Source organism: Acartia tonsa, chromosome 4 (assembly GCF_053477335.1).
Source record: "Acartia tonsa isolate MP-2025a chromosome 4, ASM5347733v1, whole genome shotgun sequence".
NCBI classification, from domain to species: Eukaryota; Metazoa; Arthropoda; class Copepoda; order Calanoida; family Acartiidae; genus Acartia; species Acartia tonsa.
Window position 1 is genome coordinate 17,148,185 of NC_137263.1, and position 15,546 is coordinate 17,163,730.

Consider the following 15,546-nt stretch of genomic DNA (forward strand, 5'->3'; position numbering starts at 1 on the left):
CCTTCACCCCCGACCCCTTTTTGGTGAAACCCAGTGTAGTTATCATTAAAATGACTGCACACTTATTACCGTTATCTTAGGAATATATCTGTACTATTTTGATAAGAACAAAAGATTGGAATTTTTGAAACCTTAATCGTTAATCCCTTTAGATAAAAGCAATAATTTTCTAATGTTTATAATGCATGTATGTTCAAATTCATTACTGTATCGGGAATAGACATTTATTTTTTTATAACAAATAGCTGAAAGAAATTTAAAGTATTAAAGCAATTTTGATGGTTGCATCTATGTCAAAAACTAAACCAGTGGCGTGCACATATATTAGCAATTGGGAATGGGGGGGAGAGGTGTTAAGCCTGGAGGGGATGCGAAAAAGAAACGATAGTTCTTCCTAATATCTTGTTTGACTGGGGTTTTGAAACCTCCTTGAGTCCTATTCACAAGCCACTGTTAGTAACTGAAAGTATAATTTCAAACGAATGAAAGTTTTGACGAGGGTGCAGCCGTCCATACTTACAGCAATTAGCAGCATCAATTGTGGCATAACAGACAGACTGGCGCACCAAGTAGGTTGCATGCTAGATGCTCTTGGGTAAAGGTTTATCTTCACCAAAAAATAAGCAGTCTATCTTAAATAGGAGCTAAGAAAGTTGCCTCTTTAGAGCTCATTCATGGTATAATTATTTCAAAAATTAAGTTCAAAATTTTTTATTGCTTAACTAGGGCTCAGCAGCAGTTCTTTCATCCGAGCGGCATTTCAGATACAGGAGCCGCCAAATCTTTATTTAGGCATAGCCAAGAGTATTCAAGTTGTCAATGGCCTTTATCCTTTTTATCCCTATTTAAATCTGTATATTGGTATCAATAGATAAATTGTTACTTGGATGTTGCACCAAATCTATGTACATTAATAAAGTGTTCGCAGCTGGCTGAAACAACGATCATCCACCCCCTTTTCACCATTTTAGCTTCTCCTACTAGATGAAAGAACTGACCAATAAATGAGGTGCATATTAACACGTTTAATTGACGAAAATTTTTTCCCTGTCAATATATCCTATATCCACTTTGGTATTTGAAGAATTTGTCGCTGGCGGTAAATTTGAAAGTTTATTTTTATTTATTTATGTATGTATTTTATGTGTCCGCCAGCAAAGGATATATTATCAATTGGATCTTAAACAAGATTTTCAGGTTCTCTACTAGGTGAAACACAAAGCGGGCTAAAATAACGATCCCCCCTTCCACTGTCTACCCCTTCCATTATATGAACAAACTGGCCAATAAAAAAAGTTCCATGTTAGCTAGCTAAATTGACGACAAAATTTCCCTTTTTATAATATCCACGTATATATTACATCCATTCCGCCAGCAGGCAGCAATCCCGCAACATATTGTAATTTACCAGCTCGAACAACAACAACATGACAAAGATAAATTGAGTCGAGTGTCTGCTGGTGTATACCTCCAGAATGAAACAAGAAACCAAATGGCAGGACCGGACCAATGGGACGCACGCAAATTGGGCGGAGAAACAGGAAAAATGTAGTTTTAAATGGACCTACCACATTTGAGAATAGGAAATCGGTGGAATGCACAGACAAACTAAACAAAACTAAACAATTACACATAAATAAATATCATAATAAAAATAACAGAAATGTATTAAGCCCATTGTCCCGGCGGCCCCCTATTGTTTCTCTTTTCTAGGGATTTTCTTTTCTCCTTTCTTTTTGTCTCTCTTTCCCTCTCCTGTTTCATCTTCCTATTGAGTACATATAAAGTTATGATCAGATATATAAAAATGTCCATATCAGGGTAGAACCTATATAAATATATGAATTTAGTTACAGACCTTCAGTCATCAGGGATTTTGAAGCGGAGAGGGGCAACGAAATAAAATCCTGCAGAGCCCATCTTTGTATATTAGAAACATATACTTATCATAATAATTTTCTTATCGGGTCTCTCCTTCTATCTCTTTCTCGCAAGCCCTCCGCTCAACGTATTTGTTGTTGATAAGGTTTTCTGTGAAAACCGGCGAATTTTAGAATTGCCACCTTAGTGATTTCCCAGAGGCTCGACCTGACACACGAAGTTTGTTAATAAAGCCTCAGAGATAAACATTTGTTTTGTTGTGGTTCGATCCTGGCTCTGGTTCATCTATACTCATCTCAATCAATAGATTCGCCTTCAACATGATTTCAGTCGGTAAGTTTTCGTTCAATTAAATTTTTTTTTTACACAAAATGAAATAAATAATGCCGATTATGTTTTTTATTCTTGAAAATGTAACTTCTCTTTGAAGGAATAACAATCTTAATGAGACTTTTCAACTATAAAAAATCTGTATAGAATTAAAAATCAATCTTTCTGCCACAATTTAAAAGTACTGAATTATGTTGTAGTTATTAGTTTAGATATTTTGGAAGTTATTCAATAATCTATTAACTATTTATAATTTCTTTTGAAGCAAAACGAAATATATATTTCTAAAAAGTAATATTTTAGTTCTTCTGTCGATGACTATTTTGTTGCTCTGCTTTGTTCTGAAGAAGCAGAAAGATGGACGTTGCCTGGAGAAAGCTGGAGACTCCAGCCTACCCTTGCCTCCAGGTCCCAAGCCTCTGCCTTTCCTGGGATCTCTCCACCTTCTGGCAAATAGAAAGATTCCATTTGAAGCCTTTACAAGTTTAAGACAGGTAAGATTGTGTTGTAAAAATGGATTTAGGATATACGTTGATTTATATTGACAGTGGAAAATTTGTCGTCATTTTGGCTTGCTAATATGGACCGCATTAATTGGTCTGTTTGATCATCCAGCGAGCATTACTTAACTAGAGTCAATGAAAATCTGGTGCAACATCCAATTAATAATAAATCGATTGTTGTAAATAAGTTCCCAAACTTGAATTTGAAATTTTAACTGCACGGAAATTATAGACAGTAAAATAGATAGGCAGTTAGATGGAAGGACAGACAGACAAATTGACAAACAAACAGATGGACAGACGGACAGACAGATTGACAAACAAACTGATGGACGGACACAAATACAAATTAACAAACATACTGATGAACGGACAGACCTTATTTTTATAATACTAAAAATTTTGCTTTTAATATTGACTACAAAATTTCATATATTATAATGGCAAGAATGTTTTAAATTACCATTGAAGCAAGAAAATCTGACGTAAAAAGTAAGTTGAAAGTCATTTTACAGAACATTCAATGATTTTATTTTGACAACCTAGAAATTTATTTCCAATGGTTTTGTGACCTAGCCTATCTAACATAATAGTGCTCTTTTCTTATGGTAATGATTTGGTAAATTATTTTTTTTTATATCTAAGAAACATATGGCAGTAAAACAAAAAGGGTGGTTTTATAAATAAAAAAAGATTCAGAAGAAATTTGAAAATTGTTATTAAAAGGCACCTAAAAATGAAGACTTTGAAAATCATTAAGGGAGAGCATTTAGCTTAGTTTTATTTTTTTCTTTACTTTTTTCATTTGATTCTTATTTACCGTGTAATTTGTATCATGCTTAAAAACGTATTTCTAAAAAACTTTCTACCGTTTGTTAGACGTATTAATACCCCTATTTGTAAGTTATTGGGTAACAAAGCTAATCGATGATTCAAAATGTCTGTTTGTAAATATGTATGTGTCCGCCTGTTTCATGAAACATGATTTTCTAGGCCCATTATTTAGGATAGACAGCTTGATTTTTTTTGTGAAAATTCCAAAGAGGAATGAACAATTGACATGGTCTTTCCTTCCTTGATTTTTTTTACAGCTAGCTTTGTTCAATTTTACATTGTACCTCTTGTCCTGTTTTGGAGACCTGATGGTGCAGTTTAAACTAAACCTATAGTACATGCACACGTTGTACATATTTTAGTAGACGACGGATATTTTAGTTTAAGGAAAGTCCTGGTTATAATTAATATTCTACAAGTGCCCCATGTTCAGTTCCATTGTTTTCAGTTTGTTTTTACAATATTATAATCAAGATTAAATACAACGATTGTTGGATGCTTTTTTACCGGTAGAAATTTTGCGTTACCAACCGAAAGCTGTACAGACCGCCCCCCTTACTTCATGGAGAAAGGGGAGGTCCACTGGTTGTTGGTGCTTCTGGGGAAATTAAATACAAGCAGGAAGTGAGGGGACATTGGACAGTAAATTTTACTGGTACCCAGTGTTTTATTAAACCTATATCGTCATCGAGTTTTCAAATAATTATAATTTTCACAAAGAAGGTGTATCAACTTTTTTTTTTATAGCTAGCCGGTTCTTTTAGTAAGTAGTAGATGTAAAATTTTTCATAGAATTCAGATATGCAATCGGTTTTTTTTGTAGACCTCTTATTTTTAAAGTAATTTAAGTTTTAAAAAAAAAATTAAGTCGATTTTAAGGTACTAAAATGCAACAAAAAAAAGAAAGAAAATGGCCAGTATGAACAAAAATAGTAAGATCTTTAATTTGACACCTTACTTTTTCAATTCTGTCAGGTAATTATTGAAAAAATCGACTTTTTTAAACCCATGAGAATAAAAACTTTGAACTAATTTTTTTCATTCCCCAGGCATAAGAAATAGGCATTATATATACTGTTAGAATGAGAAAAGTATTAAAAATCCTTTCTAAGCAAAATTGAAACAAAAAGTTTACAATATAGTATATAAACTACAATAAAAGGAATTATATGAAAATATCATATTATATTATACAGGCAACGTCTTAATTCTTGAATTGAGTATAAAAATGGGAAGGGGGTAAAGAGGGGGTAAAAAAGGGAAGACGAACGTGTTGCCTGAACAAAAAATATAATTGGCCATTTGTTTATTTTTTATTTTTTTTACTTTTTTTCAATTTTGCTTACAATGGATTCGTAATATTTTTCTGATTCTAAAGGTATATATGAACCCATGTTTTTATGTCTGTTTGAGAAAATATTAAGGTTTAAAGTTTCTATTAAACCGAGGTTAAAAAAATTGATTTTTTCAATAATTACTCAACAGAATTTTAAAAGTAAGGTGTCAAATTAAAGATCTTACTATTTTTGTTCATACTGGCCATTTTCTTCTTTTATTTTGTTGCGTTTTAGTACCTTAAAACCGACTTAATTATTTTTAAAAAAAACTTAAATTACTTAAAAAATAAGAGGTCTACAAAAAAACCGATTGCATATCTGAATTCTATGAAAAATTTTACATCTACTACTTACTAAAAGAACCGGCTAGCTATAAAAAAAAGTTGATACACCTTCTTTAAAATGAAACACAGTTTTTCACATTCTTTATTTGATGGAAAATTTATTCTAAACCAATTGTCCTATTCATAAATATTGAACATTACTCAAAAGTAAAATAACGCAGTTACCCAGTTTTAGAAAAAAAGTTGAAGTAAAAAGACAATAAAAAAACTAAAGATATCGACCACTTGATAAAGTCTACCCGCTTTCTTCAAGTACTCGTAAGGAATTCTTAATTTGGAAGGACAACAACTACGTCGCAAGATGATTGGATCAAGGATATTAACATCCATGTCAGCAAAGCTACATAAAAAAAACGTTGGATTTCTTTTAATAATCCAGTTCCGACTAGAAAATATGACTAATATTCATATTGTTTACAGAGATATTTTTGCACGTCCGCCCATCTGTAAATTCAAAACGTCATTACAGTGTTTTCTCGTGTCATTCCTTTCAAACCTTAAATTTTTTTTTAAAAACCAAACGTTTTTAATAAAACACTTCAAATTGTTAGGACTTTTTCAACACAACTCTGATTCTAAGTTGATTCGGGGCGATAGATGTATATATCAATTGTATTTTAATTATTTTTTTTATTTAGGAATTTGGATCCATAGTAAGCATCCGGCTTGGAACTACTGCCTGTGTCGTACTGCAGGATGAACAATCTATCCATCAGGTAAAATTTAAAAAAAAAACAGTTTTTGTATATATTTCAATACTTAGAAATTTAGGTAAGAACCCCACACAGAACGCGCGATGGGGCACAGCATAAGATTAGAACTGGCGATTATATTATGTCTGTAGTAAACCCAAAATTAATTTCATGGCTACCCCCGAAACTATAATGAAATTCTGTATATGCCCAACTTCAAAATGGAGAGTTTATTTCCAAAGTATCAACTATAATTTCTACCCCAACCCAAAGAAAAAATGGGTCTTGCTATTCCAATTTCCACTTAATTTTAGAATATTTTTTTTAGGAATTTTCATATAGTATGATAACTTTATCCTTTTAAATTTTATATTTTTTTATTTAAGTACATATAAGGTCATGAAGTACGGATAATACCAAGATCTTTGTAGATAGATATTAATAGATTTCATATAGATTTAATTTTATCATATCTGAAGTAATTGTACGTGATTTATCAAAAGTTAAAATCTTATCTTTTCCACAGGGAAAGTGTTGATAATGCTAACTATTTATATAATAAATATTTCAATTAATAGAATAAAAGCAAGGCTTATCAGCCGCAAATAAGCGGCCATTATATTGTTGGATAATCGATTAAGCATTTTTGAATATAGCCAATTTTTTTTTATTAAAACCAATTTTAAAACAGCTTAATTGCTGTAAACTGGTGGCTAATCAGAAACTGCTTAATGGCGGCATATTTGCTGAATGTATAGCCGCAGTTTAGAGGTTAGAAAAAAAGTAACTATTTACTGCAACTTTTGAAATATGCTATAAACTAAAAAATAGTGATTTGATTTTACATCTAATATTTTAAAGCCGTAGAATCTTTTAATTGTAAGATATTAATACATGGATTAGCAAATGCTTGTTTAAGATTAAGAATATTTAATCTAAGATTATATTTCTAGCTTATATGCATTAATATAAATTTTAACTTTAGGCGCTTGTCACAAAAGCAGAAGATTTTGATTCCAGGCCAAATTTCTTGAGATTACATTTGATGTTTGGGGGCTCCAAGAAAAATGGTGAGTTTTATTAGAATCTATAAAACATAACATAAATAACAGATTTAATTGTATTTCTATATTAAACAAAAATGTATAGGGGATATAAGTGGATTTTTTGACAGGGGAAAATTTGTAGTAAATTTAGCTCGCTAATATGGACCTTATTTATTTGTCAGTTCGTACATCCAGTAGGAGGGTAGATGATGTGGTAAAGATGGTGGATTGGTATATCATTATTCTAGACACCTGCGTCAGTGCGTATATTACTTTATCAGTGTAAATGAATATCTTGTGCAACAACATCGTTTTCAACAAAGCGTTTGATAGCAGTTTTTAAGACGAAGTTTTTTCATCATATATTGTATGTCCGTTTCTTCCTAAGTGATTTTTAACCAATAACTTAATAACTCTTAAATCGTTACCTAAAATTTTGCACATTACTAAAATATTTGCCTTTTTAATGCATGATAAGTCTTTTTTGAAATAATGAATCTTCGGATGATTAGGAATAAGTTTTAAATCAAAGCATTATATAATTACGCCTCAATATATAAGTGCCTGTATGTTAAGCATTTAAAATTTTACGCTACTTTAAGACAGATTTACATCAATTTTTTGTTTAGACTTCAAATGTTTCAAAGTCTTGCAAATATTTTATAATTTTATATCTTTATAATGTTGGTTTGTCCGACTGTCAATTAAATGTTTTAAATTATGAAACAAGTTGAATGGTGAAATGATGTTTTAACATAAAATTATACAGATAAAGCAATGAATATAATATTACTTGGATGTTACACAAGATTTTCATGTTCTCATATAAAATGAAACTCGGCGGCTTAAAATAACGATAGCCCGCTTTCCTCTTACTGAATAAAAAAAAATGATCAATAAATGAGTTCCATGTTATTAACCTAAATTGACGACAATTTTTACCCGGTTATAATATCCACGTGTATTCTATATCCACTAATAAAGCAAAATTAAATTGGGGGATTATTTTAATACGCAGTTTCAAAGATAAAGTAATTTTGATATTTGCAGAGTTATAAGATCACATGACAGATAAAGAAAGTAAATAATGTTATTTCAAAACTAAAGTACATCAGAATTTTGTTTGCTTATAGACGATTTGTATTTTCTTCGCGTGTATGTAAAAAAAAGCTGTTTAATTCATAACTTTTATTCAAATTTTAATTTTTGTGGGTTGGAGATTTGATATGAAAAATATTTCACATTGGCCCTAGCAAAGGGTAAGGAACATTTTTAAAAAAATAAATTGAAATAAGGGGGGCGGAGTTTAGTGTTCTATATAAATGTGCGAGTGATTACACTGGATCCTGGCCAATTTTGGTGGAATTAAATTAAACCCTGATTAACCCCACTTTTTTCTCCCCATTTTTCTTTTGTTTACATAACAGAGTCAGTTTTATCCCAAGTCTTCCCCAATAAAATTATTAAAGTTTGGCAATTTCAAATAAAATTACTTTCTTTTAATATAAATGTTAAAGAATCCCAAATTTTAGCGCTTGCCTTCTGTGATTACGACGAGCTGCAGAAAGTGAGGAAGAAGATTCTGGCCATGTACACTTTCCCAAGATACCTCTCACATGGATGGAGAAAACTAGACCAGGTAATACTTACTTATTTTCGCGGATATTTGACAGTTTTTTTTATCTGTGTTATAATTATGGGCATAATTACTGTCCATCTTAGAAGAAAAGTAAATTCACAGACAGAATTGACATAAAAATTTTAGGCAAAGCCTTAAAACTCTAAATTCTTGCTAAACCCTGTTTTTCGGTTGATGCCAAGCCTTTTAAATAAGCTTCTTGTTGTTGTCATATTCTGTTCATTTCTTACACAAAAAAACCACAAAATCTTATAATTTTATTACTTTAATTATTTTTAAAATTTTTTGATTTTGTTTAGACATTCAGTGATGAAATGCCCGAATTTCTGTCTGGTATTAGCTCAGGAATTGTGGATTTAAAACCTCTCATGTCTAAGGTAAGAATTTTTTATATTCCAACTTTGAATTTTTTCATTAACCGTCCTTGTCCATCGTCATCCATAAAGAAAGTTATTAGTTAGCATATTGCTTTCTGTTCTTTTGTACGGACTCTGCTTTGTTTATATTTCCGATGCTATTAGTTGATTTCGAAGACCCAATACTAAATCGGGACAGGGTCAGAGTTACACATAGCTCATGCCCCCCCCCTATTCTTTTACTTTAATATCCATATCAATAGGGGATCTAAATTTTCCTTAATTTTTCTCTTCAGCAGATCTTAACCGTTCAAGAGATCTTTTGGTTCATATAGAAAGGATCATATTTTTAATGTTTAGGCCTGCAGTAATATTTTCAACAGCTACTTCTGTGACATCTCCAGAAGAGCGTACAACGATGAGGATTACAACAACTACGTCTCCAAGTTCGACAAGATCTTCTGGGAGGTGAACAACGGTCGCATGGTCGACTTCATCCCTGAGCTGATGCCGGTGATGGGCGGCGTGATGAAGGAGGTGACCTCCTGGTGCGCCGAGATCAGAGACTATGTGATGGAGAATATTGTTAATGGAGAGGAGAGAGTGGAGGGCAAGGATAACATGCTGGAGGCGCTCCTACAGAGGGTTAAGAAAGATGATCATTTGCAGGCAGGCATCTTTTTTTCAGCAGCGCAACTATAACTATCTATAACTAATGTCCGTCCGTACGTCCTACTGCAGAGTAATTCAATAAAATTTAGATTTTCTAGGAGGTTATTAAAGAAAGATATATGATTTTTTTCAGTGAAGATTCCCCAATCATAGGATATGTTTGACCATTTAATAACATTGACAGAAAACAACTCCTTTTTATATATCTAAACTTCTACTAATGATAGAGAGTCAATAAAACTTCCCTTTCAATATCGATTTATTTTTCCTTCCTATTTACAAATTTATAAAATATTTTTTTTCCAATAAACTTTGCTGCTTTTGCACCTTATCGAACTTGTTCGCATAAAATTGTCTTTTTAAATTGATTGTTCTGACAATGAAATGTTTAAATTTACAATTTTTAAACTTTGAATTTTGTTTTTAGAATGCTGACACAAAGCTGACCCTAGATGGTGCTCTGTATGCCCTTGAGGACATTCTTGGAGGTCACTGTGCTGTCTCTAATATCACACTCAGGTAAAAAAAAGTTGTTTATCGTATCGTATAGACAGCTTTCCGCGGAGATTAAAATAGAAAAATCATTAAAAACCAGATTTGTTAGACCCATGGAGCTGCAGGTGCGGGTTAACAAAACTTGTATTCACCTTATGATTTTCATTTTAATATTCGTGGAAAATTGTCTGTGATATGATGCTATACATTATTTTTAAGTATATCTGAGAACCGGTTCTAATCAAGTGGATATTAAACGGTTTCAAAGTTCATAGTATTCGCCTTATTTTACACGCGTAGTAACTTTAAAATGAATAAATATGTCAATTTTAACCAAATCTTTAAAAAAAGTATTTAATATAAAATATTCTCAGGATGTTGAGATACATCGGACAAAATCCGGAAATCCAGGATCAGTTGATCCGGGAGCTAGACACCGAGTTCCAGGGTGGCCAGGTGAGGCTGGAGGATGTCACCAATGTCCAGTTCCTGACGGCCACTTTCTATGAAACATTGAGGTTGACCTCCTCTGCCATTGTTCCACACATGACTAACAAGGATACATCTGTTGGAGGTAAAATTTTCATGCTACTGTTAATATAAAAGGGTGCATTTTTAACCTTCCTCACACTTTTCAACAGTAAAAAGGTGATGCTTATATTTCTAAACATTTAGTTATTTAAGCTTTTTTGTTAGGTTCTTTTCAACACACTGAAACAAAAATGCCCTAAATCGAAATGATATATATCTAGGGCTTTTTATTTTTTTGTTTTGTAGTGATAAAACAATTTTTTGTAGGATTTTTCGTGCCAGAAAACACAGTTGTGTTTATCAACAACCACTACTCCAACTTCTCCACGGACTACTGGGAGGATCCGGACAAATTTGACCCAAACAGGTTCATAGACGACAACGGCAAGATGAAGAAGCCGCAACACTTTTTGCCCTTCTCAACTGGCCGCAGATCCTGCATAGGCTCCAAGATGGTGCAGCTCGTGTCCACATCGTTGACCGCCACAATTTTGAGAACATTCAGAATTGAATGTGAGATTCCGGAGGTGCCGCTGGGTATGCTAGCCCTGCCTGTACAGCCAACAGAGTTCCAGCTGATTGACCGTCAGCCAGCAGCCTGCAGCGTTGAGCCAGCTCATCCAACTCTAATGTTTTCTCCCAGCCACCCGTCACTGTCAATGCTTATCGGCGAAACAGACAACAGTTCCTTTTCCTCTCTTGACAGCAGCACATCAAGTGAATGTTCCACAAGCGTCGCCACCGAGCCGCCCACCTTTTATATTTGTCCTACAGCAGCAGTCCCAACCAAAACATTTCCCAGCCAAGAATCCTCCATCCAAAAAATGCGCCACAACTCCTCCCAGGACGAGGCTGGAGCTAGCAGCAGCACATGTGCCGGACTCTCCAGGACAATCAGCGCATCCAGCCTGCCCAAAATGTCGGCCAGGCTAAGGCATGCGTCATCTAGATAAGTATTGTTGTTGCAGCCCCCAGACTTGTTTATATTTATGCAATATAATAATATATATTATATAACTTTGATAATCACGTTGTCTTCCCCAGTGTAGCGGGCAGTTCTCTACAAATTAAAAATATTTTTATTATTGCTTTTCTTGGAGCATTTAAGTGCAATTGTCGAGAATTTTTGTTAAATATTTTTTATCTTTTGTGCGTTTTTGTAATTGTTTTTTACGTATTTTGTGATGAAACTCACATTGATTTGTTTTGTCCAAAAATTAATAATTTTTGGTCCTTAATCGTTTAAAGATATAACTCAGAGCTGTGTATAGTACAATTTATAATTATAAGTTTAAAAACATATTTAGCTCATAAAATAGACTAATTGTAATAGATTTTGAAAGACTCAATAATAATCAAAGAAAAAACTATTTTTCCCCAACTTTTCTCCAAAGAATTTAGATGATTGATATTACTGTGCTAAAACATTAAAAAAAAATCATTATTTTTAATGACAAAAACCTTAGGTAAAATATTGTAAGATCATATAAAATATTTATCTTTAAAATTCCATTAAAGTAACAATTAATATTTCACTTTTGGTTTTGGAAGGCTAAAAACAAATTTACAAAATAAAACTTTGCTTAATTGAGTGCAAAGCAATATGAATTTTTTTGCCCCCGAAAAATGCACATCGATATTTCAAAGCTAAAGTGAATTGGGTCAAGATATTATTTAAAACTGTGATTTGTAGATCTCATTTGTATGCGCGGTTATGCCGTGTAACCCGAGCAAATTATTTTAACTTAATATTAAAGAATAATTGCCTTAACTTAATATGGGCTAAGTTTGTAAAATTTAAATTTTAAAATAACAGTACACAAAAATGCGAATTAGTTATTTTTATGCAATTATAGCAGCTAGAACTTCGCAAAACCCTGTTGCATCTGTTTGATCATATTTGCAGTTTACCTTCGGAGTAGCTGAACAATGTGTCTCGAAGACTCAAAGCATCAGCCTTGTGACGTCATGAAAATAAGGGTTTATCCATTTCTTTTTTAGGGGTTATCTTTTCCGCTTCTCCTCTCATCTCCCTCATTCTTATGGCTGATTTTTGAGATACTTTGTCCAGCTACCCTTCAGAACTTTCATGTTAGGGTGATTTTGTTCTATATAATCAAATTATGGGGGGTGGGGGGATTTGAAACTTTCAAAATAAAAAAATTCTACAACTAAATACTATAAAAATTTATGAGCTATGTCTAAAAAAATACATTTTAAAACAAAATCGTTCCCAAGAATGATAATTTTTGAAATTGTTTGCAATATTTGTTGATTGTGACCAGCATACTCATTGTATAACTGATTCACCAAAAGATATCTTAAAACTCAAGTAAGTGATGTTTATCATTTTTACAAAATACTTTCATAGGAATCCTGCATACAAAACAGTTGGGGGGATGAAAATATATAGCTTTTTGTGGATTATTATTTATTTCATTTTCAAAGACAAATATGTTTAATCTTTCAGCTGTAAATAATATTTTTAGAGAGTTAAATGTTTTTATTTCATACTTTCTTTTTTTTGGTTGTGAATTAATATTTGTTTATATTATATTCTCAGAGATGGGGTTTTATAAAAAATGCCGCGTTTTTTCGAAAATTTTTAGACATTGATTGATTGAACGAAGACGATAGGATTTCAACAGAGTATACAACTTAAGAATTCAAAATTTTAAAATTATTATTTTAGCCATTTGTATAATGTCTAATATAGCCCTAAAAAGATGTATTAATTAATATGCAGCAAAAATGGATTTAAGATAATTTGTTTTTCTTTTATGAAGGCTGTACCAACAAAAGCGAAATAATTAAATAAATAGTTGTATACTCTTTTTAGATTTCGCGAATGCCGCGCTTGTTCTACATGTCTAAAAAAAATTTCGAAAAAACGCGGCATTTTTTATAAAAACCCCAACTCATATATAATGTTGTACTGTATGAAATGATATTAGTTAAACCCAAGATTGTAAATTTGGTATCAAATATCTTAGATTTTAAATCAAAATTTTTTGACTGAATTTTAAATTGTTTCGAAGCCAAACATTTTCGACATTTTTTACTTCGTTACACACTGTAAAAATTATCTAACTTTTGATAAATTTTATTTACTTTCAAATTTTGTAAATATACATTATAAAGTTTAATATATTAAAATATCCCAAATACTTTAAAAGTTTGTTAATTAGAAATTTTTAGTTAATATAAATAGAAAATAAGTTTGAAAACAAAAAAATGTTATGAATTTTTAACAGTGTCTGTTTGTGAATATACTTTTTGTTATTGGACCAAGGCCGAATCCTATAGTGATTCTTAAAAATCTACTTTTTATAATATTTTTAATAAATGGATTTGTATATTAAGAATCCTTAAAGTGTAGCTTACTATTAATCATTTAATAAATATATATAGATAAATATTTTCTTATTTTACTTAAGCTTAGCTATAGTTGGGTCTATGACTACGTCATTCAAAAGAAATGCGGCAAGATTTGAAAATAAGAATAAAACAGTATTAGACTAAGTACATATATTATTTCAAACTATAAAATTCTAAAATAATGACAATAATAACCCTGTCATAATATCCATATATTCTATATCCAGTTTCATATGAGATATCTGTTTTATTTTGTAAAAAAGACACGAACTTGCAAAAGACGACTTTGTAGTGTTTTCTTTAGTTTGACTTTATTTTTTCGTTTTCTTTACTCTAAAAGAAGGTTGGCAAAGTATCTGCAATGTGGTTCGGGTGAGGCTGCGGTCCTAGATCAGCATTAAAGTAACTGCCCTTTTTTTTGACCAAAAATACAGCTTGAAAAGTATTTTAAACTTTAGGTACCAAAGTAATTAAAATCCCTTCCCTCCCTGAAAATATACTGAAACTCATAAAAACCTAATTTACTATTCGATAAAAGATATAACCAAAAAGGTAAATAAATCTGCAATAATATTTGGGGGGCAAATTGAGAGGTCGTCAATATTAGGTTGCCCACCAACTACAGCTGAAAACCACGTTATTTTTTTTGGAATTGATTTCATTATTGTACTGTACAAAATAGAGCCCTGAATTAGCATGTCATCCGAGATGTTTTTCCTCAGATATGTTATTAGATTTGTCAATCATTTGCAAAAAGAGGTCTCATTTGTTGCATTTTTAAAACAAAACTTGCATGGTATACCCTTTTTCAAAAGATTAAATCGTGAATTAAGCCATGTTAGAATCGTCCTATCTAAGGGAAACTCTCCCAAAAAATTGTGCAGCCATTTGATTATCGTTGTCAAATATGCTTACTTTTATTTAATATCATATGGTCCACAAAAATATTATTTGAAGTCAATATTATTTCAGCCATGCTTTTACTAAATTATGATTTTGACCTCTCCATGAAACTCGTCTTTATAATTACGTTGTAAAATGTAACATTCAGCCGATGGGTGTAGACTTACCCAATGGACAACCAACCCTTTAATTACACGACCTTTGTCTGGAAGTCCTAACTGTGCATGGTAATGAGTTTCGCCTATATATGGACCAAGGCATTATCCCTACTCTTGCTTTTGATGTCACGCGTCTGCCATAGCAAAAGTAGTACCATTGTACTAAATGCTTTGTTGTTGGCGTAAGACAGGCAACCTTTCACGCAGATTCTTGTATCGATGAAGAATAATTTTAAGCGTTGCAACTCTCTATTAATACCAGTAAGTCTGTACATTATTTTTTTTACATATTAATTTATTTGAACACTCTAATACTATAGTTAATAAAAAACAAGGATGACAACATCCATAAGTAGCGAAGCATAAAAATATGTATAAGAATTTAAAGATTAGTTGTCAAAAGCATGTATTGTATATTAGGAAATAAATCACGAAACCTTTTCAAAA

The 15,546-nt window shown here is 31.8% G+C and overlaps 1 protein-coding gene across 1 annotated transcript; it reads left to right on the forward strand.

Moving 5' to 3' along the window:
- Positions 1-1,815: 1,815 nt before the first annotated feature.
- On the forward strand, positions 1,816-14,076 carry LOC145316293 (cytochrome P450 307a1-like). The gene is made up of 10 exons (XM_080156724.1): positions 1,816-2,214; positions 2,515-2,705; positions 5,868-5,945; positions 6,907-6,991; positions 8,500-8,606; positions 8,906-8,983; positions 9,323-9,631; positions 10,062-10,153; positions 10,504-10,703; positions 10,928-14,076. Exons 1-10 carry the CDS (start codon positions 2,202-2,204, stop codon positions 11,611-11,613), a joined length of 1,839 nt encoding a protein of 612 aa, XP_080012850.1. The 5' UTR covers positions 1,816-2,201; the 3' UTR covers positions 11,614-14,076.
- The last annotated feature ends 1,470 nt before the right edge of the window (positions 14,077-15,546 follow it).